This window comes from Salvelinus fontinalis, chromosome 27 (assembly GCF_029448725.1).
Source record: "Salvelinus fontinalis isolate EN_2023a chromosome 27, ASM2944872v1, whole genome shotgun sequence".
Taxonomy (NCBI): domain Eukaryota; kingdom Metazoa; phylum Chordata; class Actinopteri; order Salmoniformes; family Salmonidae; genus Salvelinus; species Salvelinus fontinalis.
Genome location: NC_074691.1, coordinates 37,280,372 through 37,300,260, shown reverse-complemented (window position 1 = coordinate 37,300,260; position 19,889 = coordinate 37,280,372). Strand labels below are relative to the sequence as shown.

The window sequence follows — 19,889 nt, the reverse complement described above, 5'->3', positions numbered from 1 at the left end:
AGATCACGTGCTGTGAAACACGAGTGATGCAACTCTACAACCTAGTGGTAGAACGCAATACTACAACTGACGCACATTCTATTCCTGACTCCTCTCCGACACAGCGGGCGGCCGCAGTCCTGCTGGCTTTTCATTTTCACCCAGGTTTAAGTTAGTCCCTGGACCAGGCACAGATATACAAATCCGTAATGAAAAGCAGCAGGCGCTGTGGCCTGGAATTCAATTCAATTCAAACTTTATTGTTCCGTCTTGCGTCGTGACAATTTAACCCTTTCCATTTCATAAAGCTACCACAGCACGATGAGTCATTCATCTGCAAGTATTTATTCAATAAACATGTGAAATAATTACAATGTTGGCACATTATATATCTCCACCAAATGCAATTCAAAAAGTACTTTCCCCCCATCATCAAACACACATACATTTCATCTGTATCTAGAAATCATAGTCCAGTATTTCATTCAATACTACATACCATATTATCACTTGTACACATAAACATGAGTTTTTGTTGATGGTAGCAGTATTAACATTGTGTCAGTCGTAGAGAGAATAGGCCGGGTTAGGAATAATAACATCCGACCACTCTGGTCAAATTCTAAATTAAGTGTATAATGAAGAGGATCAGTTGAATAATTAACTTCATTGAAGTTGCAAGAAAGGAAATAAAAAAACTATGAGGCTTGAAGTGTGGACGCATGCAGATCTCTGGCTGGTCGTTTGCTAGTCTGGATAACATGACATAAAACAGAAGAAAACAAAATACGTCATCACAGATAGAATCACAGAGGGAACATTTTAAGACCATCGAAAATGTCCACACTTTATACAGGCCTGTAATGGTAATACGTTCAATTAAAACTAGGAGTCTTATGTACATTGTCATTGAAAGTTGCTTTGAGTGAGAAACAAAATGACGAGGCTGAAACTAAATAGAACATAGTCTGCACCACGAACAACAGTCTATTCCCTATGGTGCAGTAGGTCTGAGCTTAGCCGAGCAGTGTACTATAAAAGGGAACAGTGGAGCATTTGAGATGCATTACAGTAGAACAGTGTAATGGGTCGTGACCACTTTATCAACAGCCCTGCGGTCTACTCTAAATACTGAAAGCTTCGTATATAATGCAGCATGTAACAGCAGCACCCTCTTGTGGCAAAACCTATCAACTACAATGAAAAATACAATTTAAAAAAACCTATCAAACGCCAGTACACCACCTACGATGGTAGAACGGCAATCGGCTACGTTAATCCGGTTTAACATGAAGAAGAGAAGTGTCACCCTCCACCCTATTCCCTACAAAGTGCACTACTTTAAACCAGATCTCGCATAGGAAATAGGGTGTTTTGAGACGCATCCAGACCCAGTCCTTACATAAGAAGTGGCACCCTATTCCCTACATAGGGCACTACTTTTCTCACCCCATTTCCTACATAGTGCACTACTTTTGACCAGGCCCAGTCCTTAACACCAGCAGCCCTTCTTTGAGGCGGTGGCCCCGTCTGTGATGCCCTCCTCCTCCTCCAGGGCGGTGAGGTTGAGCTCGTCTGTGACCGACGCCCTTAGGAGGTCCAGGTCCTTCTTATTGGCTGCCAGGACCTGCTCAGCCAATCGTGTGAAGGACTGGGGTGAAGGGGTGGTAACATGGCACAAGGATAACAGAGAGGTGAAATGTTTTTTTCTGCAATGCTGAAGACTAATTTAACTGTTAGTGCAAATCTGTTTTATGCATATATATATCACTGTATATATATATCACTGTATATATATTTTAAATGTAACCTTTATTTAACTAAGCAAGTCAGTTAAGAACAAATTATTATTTACAATGATGGCCTACACCGGCCAAACCCTTGTGCGCCGCCCTATGGGACACCCAATCACGGTCGGTTGTGATACAGCCTGGTTATATCACTGTACACAGTGCCTTCGGAAAGTATTCAGACCCCTTGACTATTCTAAAATGGATTAAATTGTTTTTTCCACCCTCATCAATCTACACACAATACCCCATAATGACAAAGCAAAAACAGGTTTTTAGAAATGTTTGCAAAATTTATAAAAAAAGGAAAACTTATATTACATTTACATAAGTATTCAGACCCTTTACTCAGTACTTTGTTGAAGCACCTTTTGCAGCAATTACAGCCTCCAGTCTTCTTGGGGATGACGCTACAAGCTTGGTACACCTGTATTTGGGGAGTTTCTCCCATTCTTCTCTGCAGATCCTCTCAAGCTCTGTCAGGTTGGATGGGGAGCGTCGCTGCACAGCTATTTTCAGGTCTCTTCAGAGATGTTCGATCATATTCAAGACCAGGCTCTTGCTGGGCCACTCAAGGACATTCAGAGACTTGTCCCGAAGCCATTCCTGTGTTGTCTTGGCTGTGTGCTTATGGGTTGTTGTCATGTTGGGAGGTGAACCTTCACCCCAGTCTGAGGTCCTGAGCGCTCTGCAGCAGGTTTTCATCAAGGATCTCTGTGGACTTTGCTCCGTTCTTTGCCTCTATCCTGACTAGTCTCCCAGTCCCTGCCGCTGAAAAACATCCCCACAGCATGATTCTGCCACCACCATGCCTCACCATAGGGATGGTATTCTCCAGACCTGACGCTTGGCATTCAGGCCAAGCCTGAATCAGACCACAGAATCTTGTTTCTCATGGTCTGAGAGTCTTTAGGTGCCTTTTGGCAAACTCCAAGCAGGATTTCGTGCATTTTACTGAGGAGTGGCTTCCGTCTGGCCACTTAAATCAAATTGGTCACATACACGTGTTTAGCAGATGTTATCGGTCACATACACATATTCAGCAGATGTTATTGGTCACATACACATATTTAGCAGATGTTATTGGTCACATACACATACTTAGCAGATGTTATTGGTCACATACACATATTTAGCAGATGTTATTGGTCACATACACATATTCAGCAGATGTTATTGGTCACATACACATATTATTGGTCACATACACATATTCAGCAGATGTTATTGGTCACATACACATATTCAGCAGATGTTATTGGTCACATACACATATTTAGCAGATGTTATTGGTCACATACACATATTCAGCAGATGTTATTGGTCACATACACATATTTAGCAGATGTTATTGGTCACATACACATATTTAGCAGATGTTATTGGTCACATACACGTATTCAGCAGATGTTATTGGTCACATACACATATTCAGCAGATGTTATTGGTCACATACACATATTTAGCAGATGTTATTGGTCACATACACATATTCAGCAGATGTTATTGGTCACATACACATATTTAGCAGATGTTATTGGTCACATACACATATTATTGGTCACATACACATATTTAGCAGATGTTATTGGTCACATACACATATTCAGCAGATGTTATTGGTCACATACACATATTTAGCAGATGTTATTGGTCACATACACATATTTAGCAGATGTTATTGGTCACATACACATGTTTAGCAGATGTTATTGGTCACATACACGTGATTAGCAGATGTTATTGCAGTGTAGCAAAATACTTGTGTTTCTATCTCCAACAGTGCAGTAATATATAACAATTCACAACAATTCACAAATCTAAAGTAAAAGAATGGGATTAAGTATATAAATATTAGGACAAGCAATGTCAGAGTGGCATAGACTAAGATACAGTAGAATAGAATACAGTATAAACATATGAGATGAGTAATGCAAAATATGTAAACATTATCGTGACTACTGTTCCATTATTAAAGTGGCCAGTGATTTTAAGTCTATGTATATAGGGCAGCAGCCTCTATGTGCTAGTGATGGTTATTTAACAGTCTGATGGCCTTGAGATAGACGCTGTTTTCAGTCTCTCGGTGCCAGCTTTGATGCACCTGTACTTCTACGATAAAGGCCTGATTGGTGGAGTGCTGCAGAGATGAGAGAACCTTCCAGAAGGACAACCATCTCCACAGAGGAACTCTGGTACTCTGTCAGAGTGACCATCGGGTTCTTGGTCACCTCCCTGACCAAGGCCCTTCTCCCCCAATTGCTCAGTTTGGCCGGGTGGCCAGCTGTAGGAAAAGTCTTGGTGGTTTCAAACTTCTTCCATTTAAGAATGATGGAGGCCACTGTGTTCCTGGGAACCTTCAATGCTGCGGAAATGTTTTGGTACCCTTCCCCAGATCTGTGTCTCGACACAATCCTGTCTCTGAGCTCTATGGTCAATTCCTTCGACCTCATGGCTTGGTTTTTGCTCTGACATGCACTGTCAACTGTGGGCCCTTATATAGACAGGTGTGTGTGCCTTTCCAAATCATGTCCATTCAATTGAATTGACCACAGGTAGACACCAATCAAGTTGTAGAAACATCTCAAGGATGATCAATGGAAACAGGATCCACCCGAGCTCAATTTCGAGTCTCATAGCAAAGGTTCTGAATACTTATGTAAATAAGGTATTTCTGTTTTTTAATTTGAAATCAGTTTTTGCTTTGTCTGTACGGGGTATTGTGTGTAGATTGATGAGGAGAAAAAAAATATCATTTAATCCATTTTAGAATAAGGCTGTAACGTAACAAAATGTGGAAACAGTCAAGAGGTCTGAATACTTTCCTAATGCACTGTACATACACTACCTGTCAAAACTTTGGGGTCACTTAGAAATGTCCTTGTTTTTTAAAGAAAAGCACATTTTCGTCTATTAAAATAACATAAAATTTATCAGAAATACAGTGTAGACATTGTTAATGTTGTAAATGACTATTGTAGCTGGAAACGGCTGATATTCAATGGAATATCTACATAGGTGTACAGAGGCCCATTATCAGCCACCATCACTCCTGTGTTCCAATGGCACGTTGTGTTAGCTAATCCAAGTTTATCATTTTAAAAGGCTAATTGATCATTAGAAAACTATTTTGCAATTATATTAGCACAGCTGAAAACTGTTGTTCTGATTAAAGGACCAATAAAACTGGCCTTATTTAGACTAGTTGAGTATCTGGAGCATCAGCATTTGTGGGTTCGATTACAGGCTCAAAATGGCCAGAAACAAAGAACTTTCTTCTGAAACTCGTCAGTCTATTCTTGTTCTGAGAAATGAAGGCTATTCCATGCGAGAAATTGCCAAGAAACTGAAGATCTGGTACAACGCTGTTCCCTTCACAGAACAGCGCAGACTGCCTCTAACCAGAATAGAAAGAGTGGGAGGCCCCGGTGCACAACTGAGCAACTACAGTTTGAGAATCAGACGCCTCACAAGTCCTCTACTGGCAGCTTCATTAAATAGTACCCGCAAAACACCAGTCTCAACATCAACAGTGATGAGGAGACTCCGGGATACTGGCTTTCTAATCAGAGTTGCAAAGAAAAAGTCATATCTCAGACTGGCCAATAAAAATAAAAGATTAAGATGGGCAAAAGAACACAGACACTGGACCGAGGAGTGGTCAGCAAAGTCACCGGATCTCAACCCTATTGAGCTATTGTGGGAGCAGCTTGACCGTATGGTACATAAGAAGTGCCCATCAAGCCAATCCAACTTGTGGGAGGTGCTTCAGGAAGCATGGGGTGAAATCTCTTCAGATTACCTCAACAAATTGACAACTAGAATGCCAAAGGTCTGCAAGGCTGTAATTGCTGCAAATGGAGGATTCTTTGACGAAAGCAAAGTTTGAAGGACACAATTATTATTTCAATTAAAAATCATTATTTATAACCTTGTCAACGTCTTGACTATATTTCCTATTCATTTTGCAACTCATTTCATGTTTGTTTTCATGGAAAACAAGGACATTTCTAAGTGACCACAAACTTTGGAATGGTAGTGTGTGGTATATACAGTACCAGTCAAAGTTTTAGAACACCTACTCATTCAAGGGTTTTTCTTTATTTTATTTTTTTACTATTTTCTACATTGTAGAATAACAGTGAAGACATCAAAACTATGAAATAACACATATGGAATAATTGTTAAACAAGAGTTTGCAAATTTGTCATCAAGGCAAAGGTTGGCTACTTTGAAGAATCTCAAATATGTAGAAAATAGTAAAAATAAAGAAAAACCCCGGAATGAGTAGGTGTCCAAACTTTTGACTGGTACTGTATATATATATATCACTGTATGTATCACTGTATATATCACTTGGACTCTGGGAAATACAGACTAAGACAAAGTGACTCAGGATGAAATGTTGTTCCATTATACAGTTATTAATAGTTTGCGTACCAGTAGACCGGTCGTGGTGCTTGGCTTTGGCCTGTGACAGGCAGGCGACCATACACAGTGTTTGTTCAGGAGCTGTCAGCCACTCACCTCTGTGATGTTATAGTTGGTGGAGGCACTTGTCTCAAAGAAGTCCATCCCATAATCCTTGGCCAGCTTGTTGCCCTGTTCTGTAGCTACCTGCCTCTTCTCCTCCTCGTCTGACTTGTTCCCTATGAGGATCTTCTGGATGTTATCAGGAGCATACTGAGAGAGAGGGAGGGATGGAGATGAGGAGAAAGGACGAGGGGGAGGGATAGAGAGGGGGAGGGAGAGAGGGGGAGAGGGACAGAGAGGGAAGAGAGAGCGAGACAGAGAGTGAGTTATTCCGTCTGATTTGACAAAAGCACCTGTGCCGTTATAAAACATTTTGGCCTGAACCTATAACCCCCGACCCACTTGATCTCACCTCGTCCACGTCGCTGGCCCACTTCATGATGTGCTGGAAGGATCGCTCACTTGTGATGTCGTAAACCAGGAAGATTCCCTGAAGAGAGGAGAAGAGAGGGGAGAGGGGAGAGGGGAGAGGGGAGAGGGGAGAGGGGAGGGGAGAGGAGAAGAGAGAGGAGAAGAGAGAGGAGAGGAGAAGAGAGAGGGGAGGGGAGGGGAGAGGATGGGCGAGGAGAGGAGAGAGGGAGGTAGGAGATTAATGGAGGGGAGGGAAGGGAAGAAACATGTCATCTGATTCTGTTATGGTTGTCACAGCAACACCTCGTAGTATAGTATCCATGGGTGATAAGGGTGGTGAGTGGACAGGAGGAAACTGTTACAATGACACTAACTAGGGCGGCAGGTAGCCTAGTGGTTAGAGCGTTGGCCAGTAACCGAAAGGTTGCTGGATCGAAGGTTAAAAATTAAAATAAAACTAGCACCATGAAACTGTTACTATGACACTAACTAGCACCAGGAAACTGTTACTATGACACTAACTAGCACCAGGAAACTGTTACAATGACACTAACTAGCACCAGGAAACTGTTACTATGACACTAACTAGCACCATGAAACTGTTACAATGACACTAACTAGCACCATGAAACTGTTACTATGACACTAACTAGCACCATGAAACTGTGACTATGACACTAACTAGCACCAGGAAACTGTTACTATGACACTAACTAGCACCAGGAAACTGTTACAATGACACTAACTAGCACCAGGAAACTGTTACTATGACACTAACTAGCACCATGAAACTTACTATGACACTAACTAGCACCAGGAAACTGTTACAATGACACTAACTAGCACCAGGAAACTGTTACAATGACACTAACTAGCACCAGGAAACTGTTACTATGACACTAACTAGCAACAGGAAACTGTTACTATGACACTAACTAGCACCATGAAACTGTTACAATGACACTAACTAGCACCAGGAAACTGTGACAATAACACTAACTAGCACCAGGAAACTGTTACTATGACACTAACTAGCACCAGGAAACTGTGACAATGACACTAACTAGCACCAGGAAACTGTAACACTAACTAGCACCAGGAAACTGTTACTATGACACTAACTAGCACCAGGAGACTGTTACTCACTGTATGACATCCGGTTTGGGGCGAGCGGTCGCATTTGCATTCGCTCTGCATTCGCTCTGCAGGTAGTATAACTTTTATAACTTTTCATTACATTTCATTATAGTACAACGATTTAATTTGTCCAACCTTAGCAATTTCTTCTTAACTAGCTACATAGCCGTCTGTGTATCAAAGATAACTGCGTAATTATCGTATTTCGTCGTCTCGTTGTCCACTGCTATCTGCCCAGCAGCTAGCAAACGTCCACCGTCTACCGAATAGTAGTATAACTTTTCATTACATTTCATTATAGTACAACGGTCTGATTTTCATTTTCATTACAGTACAACGGTTTGATTTGTTTGATCTTAGCTAGCTACATAGCCGTCTTTTATCAAACATAATTGCGTCGTTATTGAGGTTCGCTAGCGAGCTATTTTCGTTCGAAATTAACGCAACGTAGCCATCACTGCTAGCTAGCCAGCTTGCCACCGAAGAGCATTGTAGAAACGATTACAATACAACGGAACGACTTGTTTTGTGTAGTGTTAGCTAGCTACATAGTTTTCTTTGCTAGCTTTGTATCTAAGATAATTGTGTAACTTTGAGTAATTATCGGTTAGCTAGCCAGCTAGTTTCGCCTGCCGCGCTGCTGTCCTCCTACCTAGCCAACACTGCTAGCTAACACTGCTAGCTAGCCAACTTCTACCGAATAGCAGCACTGTAGAAACTTACATTACAACGGAACGACTTGATTAGCGTAGTGTTAGCTAGTTGTCTTTGCTGTCCTTGTATCCATGATAATTGTGTAGTTTAGAGAAATTTAGAGAAACTGTCGAGGTCACCTAGCCAGCTTCACTTTCAACAACGCAGCTACTGCTAGCCAGGCTACTTCACCAGCCAGCAGTACTATATCATTTTAGTCAATAAGATTTGTAATTTTATTGATTTTTTGCTACGTAAGCTTAACTTTCTGAACATTCGAGACGTGTAGCCCACTTGTCATTCTAATCTCCTTTGCTTTAGCGTAGCCTCTTCTGTAGCCTGTCAAATATGTGTCTGTCTATCCCTGTTCTCTCCTCTCTGCACAGACCATACAAACGCCTCACACCGCGTGGCCGCGCCCACCCTAACCTGGTGGTCCCAGCCCGCACGACCCACGTGGAGTTCCAGGTCTCCGGTAGCCTCTGGAACTGCCGAGCCGCGGCCAACAAGGCAGAGCTCATCTCAGCCTATGCCTCCCTCCAGTCCCTCGACTTCTTGGCACTGACGGAAACATGGCTCACCACAGATAACACTGCTACTCCTACTGCTCTCTCTTCGTCTGCCCACGTGTTCTCGCACACCCCGAGAGCTTCTGGTCAGCGGGGTGGTGGCACCGGGATCCTCATCTCTCCCAAGTGGTCATTCTCTCTTTCTCCCCTTACCCATCTGTCTATCGCCTCCTTTGAATTCCATGCTGTCACAGTTACCAGCCCTTTCAAGCTTAACATCCTTATCATTTATCGCCCTCCAGGTTCCCTTGGAGAGTTCATCAATGAGCTTGATGCCTTGATAAGCTCCTTTCCTGAGGACGGCTCACCTCTCACAGTTCTGGGTGACTTTAACCTCCCCATGTCTACCTTTGACTCATTCCTCTCTGCCTCCTTCTTTCCACTCCTCTCCTCTTTTGACCTCACCCTCTCACCTTCCCCCCCTACTCACAAGGCAGGCAATACGCTTGACCTCATCTTTACTAGATGCTGTTCTTCCACTAACCTCATTGCAACTCCCCTCCAAGTCTCCGACCACTACCTTGTATCCTTTTCCCTCTCGCTCTCGTCCAACACTTCCCACACTGCCCCTACTCGGATGGTATCGCGCCGTCCCAACCTTCGCTCTCTCTCCCCCGCTACTCTCTCCTCTTCCATCCTATCATCTCTTCCCTCTGCCCAAACCTTCTCCAACCTATCTCCTGATTCTGCCTCCTCAACCCTCCTCTCCTCCCTTTCTGCATCCTTTGACTCTCTATGTCCCCTATCCTCCAGGCCGGCTCGGTCCTCCCCTCCCGCTCCGTGGCTCGACGACTCATTGCGAGCTCACAGAACAGGGCTCCGGGCAGCCGAGCGGAAATGGAGGAAAACCCGCCTCCCTGCGGACCTGGCATCCTTTCACTCCCTCCTCTCTACATTTTCCTCTTCTGTCTCTGCTGCTAAAGCCACTTTCTACCACTCTAAATTCCAAGCATCTGCCTCTAACCCTAGGAAGCTCTTTGCCACCTTCTCCTCCCTCCTGAATCCTCCTCCCCCTCCCCCCCCCCCTCCTCCCTCTCTGCAGACGACTTCGTCAACCATTTTGAAAAGAAGGTCGACGACATCCGATCCTCGTTTGCTAAGTCAAACGACACCGCTGGTTCTGCTCACACTGCCCTACCCTGTGCTTTGACCTCTTTCTCTCCCCTCTCTCCAGATGAAATCTCGCGTCTTGTGACGGCCGGCCGCCCAACAACCTGCCCGCTTGACCCTATCCCCTCCTCTCTTCTCCAGACCATTTCCGGAGACCTTCTCCCTTACCTCACCTCGCTCATCAACTCATCCCTGACCGCTGGCTACGTCCCTTCCGTCTTCAAGAGAGCGAGAGTTGCACCCCTTCTGAAAAAACCTACACTCGATCCCTCCGATGTCAACAACTACAGACCAGTATCCCTTCTTTCTTTTCTCTCCAAAACTCTTGAACGTGCCGTCCTTGGCCAGCTCTCCTGCTATCTCTCTCAGAATGACCTTCTTGATCCAAATCAGTCAGGTTTCAAGACTAGTCACTCAACTGAGACTGCTCTTCTCTGTATCACGGAGGCGCTCCGCACTGCTAAAGCTAACTCTCTTTCCTCTGCTCTCATCCTTCTAGACCTATCGGCTGCCTTCGATACTGTGAACCATCAGATCCTCCTCTCCACCCTCTCCGAGTTGGGCATCTCCGGCGCGGCCCACGCTTGGATTGCGTCCTACCTGACAGGTCGCTCCTACCAGGTGGCGTGGCGAGAATCTGTCTCCTCACCACGCGCTCTCACCACTGGTGTCCCCCAGGGCTCTGTTCTAGGCCCTCTCCTATTCTCGCTATACACCAAGTCACTTGGCTCTGTCATAACCTCACATGGTCTCTCCTATCATTGCTATGCAGACGACACACAACTAATCTTCTCCTTTCCCCCTTCTGATGACCAGGTGGCGAATCGCATCTCTGCATGTCTGGCAGACATATCAGTGTGGATGACGGATCACCACCTCAAGCTGAACCTCGGCAAGACGGAGCTGCTCTTCCTCCCGGGGAAGGACTGCCCGTTCCATGATCTCGCCATCACGGTTGACAACTCCATTGTGTCCTCCTCCCAGAGCGCTAAGAACCTTGGCGTGATCCTGGACAACACCCTGTCGTTCTCAACTAACATCAAGGCGGTGGCCCGTTCCTGTAGGTTCATGCTCTACAACATCCGCAGAGTACGACCCTGCCTCACACAGGAAGCGGCGCAGGTCCTAATCCAGGCACTTGTCATCTCCCGTCTGGATTACTGCAACTCGCTGTTGGCTGGGCTCCCTGCCTGTGCCATCAAACCCCTACAACTCATCCAGAACGCCGCAGCCCGTCTGGTGTTCAACCTTCCCAAGTTCTCTCACGTCACCCCGCTCCTCCGCTCTCTCCACTGGCTTCCAGTTGAAGCTCGCATCCGCTACAAGACCATGGTGCTTGCCTACGGAGCTGTGAGGGGAACGGCACCTCAGTACCTTCAGGCTCTGATCAGGCCCTACACCCAAACAAGGGCACTGCGTTCATCCACCTCTGGCCTGCTCGCCTCCCTACCACTGAGGAAGTACAGTTCCCGCTCAGCCCAATCAAAACTGTTCGCTGCTCTGGCACCCCAATGGTGGAACAAACTCCCTCACGACGCCAGGACAGCGGAGTCAATCACCACCTTCCGGAGACACCTGAAACCCCACCTCTTCAAGGAATACCTAGGATAGGATAAAGCAATCCTTCTGCCCCCCCCCCCCCTTAAAAGATGTAGATGCACTATTGTAAAGTGGCTGTTCCACTGGATGTCATTAGGTGAATGCACCAATTTGTAAGTCGCTCTGGATAAGAGCGTCTGCTAAATGACTTAAATGTAAATGTACTATGACACTAACTAGCACCAGGAAACTGTGACAATAACACTAACTAGCACCAGGAAACTGTTACTATGACACTAACTAGCACCAGGAAACTGTTACAATGACACTAACTAGAACCAGGAGACTGTGACTATGACACTAACTAGCACCAGGAAACTGTGACTATGACACTAACTAGCACCAGGAAACTGTGACTATGACACTAACTAGCACCAGGAAACTGTTACTATGACACTAACTAGAACCAGGAAACTGTTACTATGACACGAACTAGCACCAGGAAACTGTTACAATGACACTAACTAGCACCAGGAAACTGTGACTATGACACTAACTAGAACCAGGAAACTGTTACAATGACACTAACTAGCACCAGGAAACTGTTACAATGACACTAACTAGCACCAGGAAACTGTTACAATGACACTAACTAGCACCAGGAAACTGTGACAATAACACTAACTAGCACCAGGAAACTGTTACTATGACACTAACTAGCACCAGGAAACTGTTACAATGACACTAACTAGAACCAGGAGACTGTGACTATGACACTAACTAGCACCAGGAAACTGTGACTATGACACTAACTAGCACCAGGAAACTGTTACTATGACACTAACTAGCACCAGGAAACTGTTACTATGACACTAACTAGCACCAGGAAACTGTTACTATGACACTAACTAGCACCAGGAAACTGCTACTATGACACTAACTAGCACCAGGAAACTGTGACAATGACACTAACTAGCACCAGGAAACTGTTACTATGACACTAACTAGCACCATGAAACTGTTACAATGACACTAACTAGCACCATGAAACTGTTACAATGACACTAACTAGCACCATGAAACTGTTACTATGACACTAACTAGCACCAGGAAACTGTTACTATGACACTAACTAGCACCAGGAAACTGCTACTATGACACTAACTAGCACCAGGAAACTGTGACTATGACACTAACTAGCACCAGGAAACTGTTACAATGACACTAACTAGCACCAGGAAACTGTGACAATGACACTAACTAGCACCAGGAAACTGTGACTATGACACTAACTAGCACCAGGAAACTGTTACTATGACACTAACTAGCACCAGGAAACTGTTACTATGACACTAACTAGCACCAGGAAACTGTGACAATAACACTAACTAGCACCAGGAAACTGTTACTATGACACTAACTAGCACCAGGAAACTGTTACTATGACACTAACTAGCACCAGGAAACTGTTACAATGACACTAACTAGCACCAGGAAACTGTTACTATGACACTAACTAGCACCAGGAAACTGTGACAATGACACTAACTAGCACCAGGAAACTGTTACAATGACACTAACTAGCACCAGGAAACTGTGACAATAACACTAACTAGCACCAGGAAACTGTTACTATGACACTAACTAGCACCAGGAAACTGTTACAATGACACTAACTAGCACCAGGAAACTGTTACAATGACACTAACTAGCACCATGAAACTGTTACAATGACACTAACTAGCACCAGGAAACTGTTACAATGACACTAACTAGCACCATGAAACTGTTACAATGACACTAACTAGCACCAGGAAACTGTTACAATGACACTAACTAGCACCAGGAAACTGTTACAATGACACTAACTAGCACCAGGAGACTGTTACTATGACACTAACTAGCACCAGGAAACTGTGACAATAACACTAACTAGCACCAGGAAACTGTTACAATAACACTAACTAGAACCAGGAAACTGTTACAATGACACTAACTAGCACCAGGAAACTGTTACAATGACACTAACTAGCACGAGGAAACTGTTACAATGACACTAACTAGCACCAGGAAACTGTTACTATGACACTAACTAGCACCATGAAACTGTTACTATGACACTAACTAGCACCATGAAACTGTTACAATAACACTAACTAGAACCAGGAAACTGTTACTATGACACTAACTAGCACCAGGAAACTGTTACAATGACACTAACTAGCACCAGGAAACTGTTACAATGACACTAACTAGCACCAGGAAACTGTTACAATGACACTAACTAGCACCATGAAACTGTTACTAAGACACTAACTAGCACCATGAAACTGTTACAATGACACTAACTAGCACCAGGAAACTGTTACTATGACACTAACTAGCACCAGGAAACTGTTACTATGACACTAACTAGCACCAGGAAACTGTTACTATGACACTAACTAGCACCAGGAAACTGTTACTATGACACTAACTAGCACCAGGAAACTGTTACTATGACACTAACTAGCACCAGGAAACTGTTACTATGACACTAACTAGCACCAGGAAACTGTTACTATGACACTAACTAGCACCAGGAAACTGTTACTATGACATTAACTAGCACCAGGAAACTGTTACTATGACACTAACTAGCACCAGGAAACTGTTACTATGACACTAACTAGCACCAGGAAACTGTGACACTAACTAGCACCAGGAAACTGTGACAATGACACTAACTAGCACCAGGAAACTGTTACTATGATACTAACTAGCACCAGGAAACTGTTACTATGACACTAACTAGCACCAGGAAACTGTTACAATGACACTAACTAGCACCAGGAAACTGTGGCAATGACACTAACTAGCACCAGGAAACTGTGACAATGACACTAACTAGCACCAGGAAACTGTTACAATGACACTAACTAGCACCAGGAAACTGTTACAATGACACCAACTAGCACCAGGAAACTGTGACAATGACACTAACTAGCACCAGGAAACTGTTACTATGACACTAACTAGCACCAGGAAACTGTGACAATGACACTAACTAGCACCAGGAAACTGTTACAATGACACTAACTAGCACCAGGAAACTGTTACTATGACACTAACTAGCACCAGGAAACTGTTACAATGACACTAACTAGCACCAGGAAACTGTGACAATGACACTAACTAGCACCAGGAAACTGTGACAATGACACTAACTAGCACCAGGAAACTGTTACAATGACACTAACTAGCACCAGGAAACTGTTACTATGACACTAACTAGCACCAGGAAACTGTGACAATGACACTAACTAGCACCAGGAAACTGTTACTATGACACTAACTAGCACCAGGAAACTGTTACAATGACACTAACTAGCACCAGGAAACTGTGACAATGACACTAACTAGCACCAGGAAACTGTGACAATGACACTAACTAGCACCATGAAACTGTTACAATGACACTAACTAGCACCAGGAAACTGTGACAATGACACTAACTAGCACCAGGAAACTGTTACTATGACACTAACTAGCACCAGGAAACTGTGACAATGACACTAACTAGCACCAGGAAACTGTTACAATGACACTAACTAGCACCAGGAAACTGTTACAATGACACTAACTAGCACCAGGAAACTGTTACTATGACACTAACTAGCACCAGGAAACTGTTACTATGACACTAACTAGCACCAGGAAACTGTGACAATGACACTAACTAGCACCAGGAAACTGTTACTATGACACTAACTAGCACCAGGAAACTGTGACAATGACACTAACTAGCACCAGGAAACTGTTACTATGACACTAACTAGCACCAGGAAACTGTTACTATGACACTAACTAGCACCAGGAAACTGTTACAATGACACTAACTAGCACCAGGAAACTGTTACTATGACACTAACTAGCACCAGGAAACTGTTACTATGACACTAACTAGCACCAGGAAACTGTTACAATGACACTAACTAGCACCATGAAACTGTTACAATGACACTAACTAGCACCAGGAAACTGTTACAATGACACTAACTAGCACCATGAAACTGTTACAATGACACTAACTAGCACCAGGAAACTGTTACAATGACACTAACTAGCACCAGGAAACTGTTACAATGACACTAACTAGCACCAGGAAACTGTTACTATGACACTAACTAGCACCAGGAAACTGTTACTATGACACTAACTAGCACCATGAAACTGTTACAATAACACTAACTAGAACCAGGAAACTGTTACAATGACACTAACTAGCACCAGGAAACTGTTACAATGACACTAACTAGCACCAGGAAACTGTTACAATGACACTAACTAGCACCAGGAAACTGTTACTATGACACTAACTAGCACCATGAAACTGTTACTATGACACTAACTAGCACCATGAAACTGTTACAATAACACTAACTAGAACCAGGAAACTGTTACTATGACACTAACTAGCACCAGGAAACTGTTACAATGACACTAACTAGCACCAGGAAACTGTTACAATGACACTAACTAGCACCAGGAAACTGTTACAATGACACTAACTAGCACCATGAAACTGTTACTATGACACTAACTAGCACCATGAAACTGTTACAATGACACTAACTAGCACCAGGAAACTGTTACTATGACACTAACTAGCACCAGGAAACTGTTACTATGACACTAACTAGCACCAGGAAACTGTTACTATGACACTAACTAGCACCAGGAAACTGTTACTATGACACTAACTAGCACCAGGAAACTGTTACTATGACACTAACTAGCACCAGGAAACTGTTACTATGACACTAACTAGCACCAGGAAACTGTTACTATGACACTAACTAGCACCAGGAAACTGTTACAATGACACTAACTAGCACCAGGAAACTGTTACTATGACACTAACTAGCACCAGGAAACTGTTACTATGACACTAACTAGCACCAGGAAACTGTTACTATGACACTAACTAGCACCAGGAAACTGTTACTATGACACTAACTAGCACCAGGAAACTGTGACACTAACTAGCACCAGGAAACTGTGACAATGACACTAACTAGCACCAGGAAACTGTTACTATGACACTAACTAGCACCAGGAAACTGTTACTATGACACTAACTAGCACCAGGAAACTGTTACAATGACACTAACTAGCACCAGGAAACTGTGACAATGACACTAACTAGCACCAGGAAACTGTGACAATGACACTAACTAGCACCAGGAAACTGTTACAATGACACTAACTAGCACCAGGAAACTGTTACAATGACACCAACTAGCACCAGGAAACTGTGACAATGACACTAACTAGCACCAGGAAACTGTTACTATGACACTAACTAGCACCAGGAAACTGTGACAATGACACTAACTAGCACCAGGAAACTGTTACAATGACACTAACTAGCACCAGGAAACTGTTACTATGACACTAACTAGCACCAGGAAACTGTTACAATGACACTAACTAGCACCAGGAAACTGTGACAATGACACTAACTAGCACCAGGAAACTGTGACAATGACACTAACTAGCACCAGGAAACTGTTACAATGACACTAACTAGCACCAGGAAACTGTTACTATGACACTAACTAGCACCAGGAAACTGTGACAATGACACTAACTAGCACCAGGAAACTGTTACTATGACACTAACTAGCACCATGAAACTGTTACAATGACACTAACTAGCACCAGGAAACTGTGATAATGACACTAACTAACACCAGGAAACTGTTACTATGACACTAACTATCACCAGGAAACTGTGACAATGACACTAACTAGCACCAGGAAACTGTTACAATGACACTAACTAGCACCAGGAAACTGTTACTATGACACTAACTAGCACCAGGAAACTGTTACTATGACACTAACTAGCACCAGGAAACTGTTACAATGACACTAACTAGCACCAGGAAACTGTTACTATGACACTAACTAGCACCAGGAAACTGTTACTATGACACTAACTAGCACCAGGAAACTGTGACAATGACACTAACTAGCACCAGGAAACTGTTACTATGACACTAACTAGCACCAGGAAACTGTGACAATGACACTAACTAGCACCAGGAAACTGTTACTATGACACTAACTAGCACCAGGAAACTGTTACTATGACACTAACTAGCACCAGGAAACTGTTACAATGACACTAACTAGCACCAGGAAACTGTGACAATGACACTAACTAGCACCAGGAAACTGTTACAATGACACTAACTAGCACCAGGAAACTGTTACAATGACACTAACTAGCACCAGGAAACTGTTACAATGACACTAACTAGCCCCAGGAAACTGTCACAATGACACTAACTAGCACCAGGAAACTGTGACACTAACTAGCACCAGGAAACTGTTACTATGACACTAACTAGCACCAGGAAACTGTTACTATGACACTAACTAGCACCAGGAAACTGCTAAAAGCAACCCACCATACCTACAGTATATCTGTTGACGTACAACTGCAGCTCTAGCTACAAGTGCAATGCATGTTTAGAAGGGAGAGTAACCTTATCTCCAGGCCACTTGCTCGATCCAGCTGGTGGATTAGACTAAATAAAGTGTAGAGTGGAGCTACAGTAACATTATGTTACCTGATCTGACCCCGTACCTGCAATATCACGAGGAAGAGGAGTAATCTTACCTGATCTGACCCCGTACCTGCAATATCACGAGGAAGAGGAGTAATCTTACCTGATCTGACCCCGTACCTGCAATATCACGAGGAAGAGGAGTAATCTTACCTGATCTGACCCCGTACCTGCAATATCACGAGGAAGAGGAGTAATCTTACCTGATCTGACCCCGTACCTGCAATATCACGAGGAAGAGGAGTAATCTTACCTGATCTGACCCCGTACCTGCAATATCACGAGGAAGAGGAGTAATCTTACCTGATCTGACCCCGTACCTGCAATACCATGAGGAAGAGTAGTTATGTTACCTGATCTGACCCCGTACCTGCAATACCACGAGGAAGAGTAGTGTTCTTACCTGATCTGACCTCGTACCTACAATACCATGAGGAAGAGTAGTGTTCTTACCTGATCTGATCTCGTACCTACAATATCACGAGGGAGAGTAGTAATCTTACCTGTGCTCGTCTGTAGTACTGCTTAGTGATGGTCTGATATCTCTCCTGTCCTGCTGTGTCCCTGGAAGAAACCAAACGCCAAACACCCTCTCTTAGGAAATGACCATACAGGCGGTGAATAGTGATAATATCAGTCTGTGTTTCCATCCACGGTGGATCTTTGTGAGTTCAAAAAAGGTTTTTATCTTGAGATACGAGTCATTGCAAAGGGCTTTGTGCACTACAGAGAGGGGATCTCCTTTGTCTGAACACTTGTTTAGTGTCCAGTCTGTAAGCAGCAGTATGGGGTAAGCATGAACAAGAGTGTCTCCTAAATGACTAACATGATGTATATGTAAAATATGAATGAAGCTGCTTTGGTTTACCATATCTGTATCCGCACTTTGATGCCATCTATCTCTAGCGTCTTCATTTTGAAATCGACTCCTGAGAAGAGAAAAAGAACAGGCAAGTTAATATTGTGACTATGGAAACCTCAGATTTATTCATCCTATTTAATGTGTGGAGAGGTTAGGCGAGGTAAGGGGGGGGGGGGGGGGGGTGAGGTACGGCGGGGCGAGATTTTCTCCTCTGTTTTCTATCCTAAACTATTAGACTAATACGTTTTTGCCCGATCTGAAATACTCTCTCAGACTAATACGTAGGTAAACATACATGGCATTTAAACACCACAATAATCACAGGTAAGTCATTAAACAGCTCTAACCAATGAACCCAACTAAAAAAGCTAAAAGACTCACAAACAATTACTCATTATCTAAGGCTCCACTCTAGTGAAGGGTTAACTGTGGCAAATCAATACTCAGTCCCTCAAATACTCTGACTTAAAGAGAGAGATGCCTATTGTGTGGTTTTTATCAGTTACATTCCTCCTCTACTCAGCCTGAGCATGCCCTCTATTGAAAATGAGCAGTGTAGATGACAGAAATACTGCTTTTAAACTGCAGTGTGTTCACTTAATAAGGGCCTTGGCACTGAAACTCATCTGTAGACCGTGTAGCCACACTCTCAGACCTTCAGACTTAACCAGTGAGATGCCCATTGTGGGTGATATACACCTCATCTGTT

The 19,889-nt window shown here is 43.6% G+C and overlaps 1 protein-coding gene across 1 annotated transcript in view; it reads right to left on the bottom strand.

Annotated features, from left to right (window-relative positions):
* Nucleotides 1–305: 305 nt before the first annotated feature.
* Nucleotides 306–19,889, bottom strand: part of LOC129825519 (ras-related protein Rab-15-like) — a 42,615-nt gene continuing 23,031 nt past the window's right edge. Inside the window, exons 2-6 of the mRNA XM_055885674.1 lie at nucleotides 19,187–19,247; nucleotides 18,822–18,882; nucleotides 6,655–6,732; nucleotides 6,297–6,452; nucleotides 306–1,630 (exon numbers count right to left, since the gene is read on the bottom strand). Of these exons, the coding sequence (XP_055741649.1) occupies nucleotides 1,472–1,630; nucleotides 6,297–6,452; nucleotides 6,655–6,732; nucleotides 18,822–18,882; nucleotides 19,187–19,247 (515 nt within the window). The 3' untranslated portion in view covers nucleotides 306–1,471. The remainder of the gene's footprint in view (nucleotides 1,631–6,296; nucleotides 6,453–6,654; nucleotides 6,733–18,821; nucleotides 18,883–19,186; nucleotides 19,248–19,889) is intronic.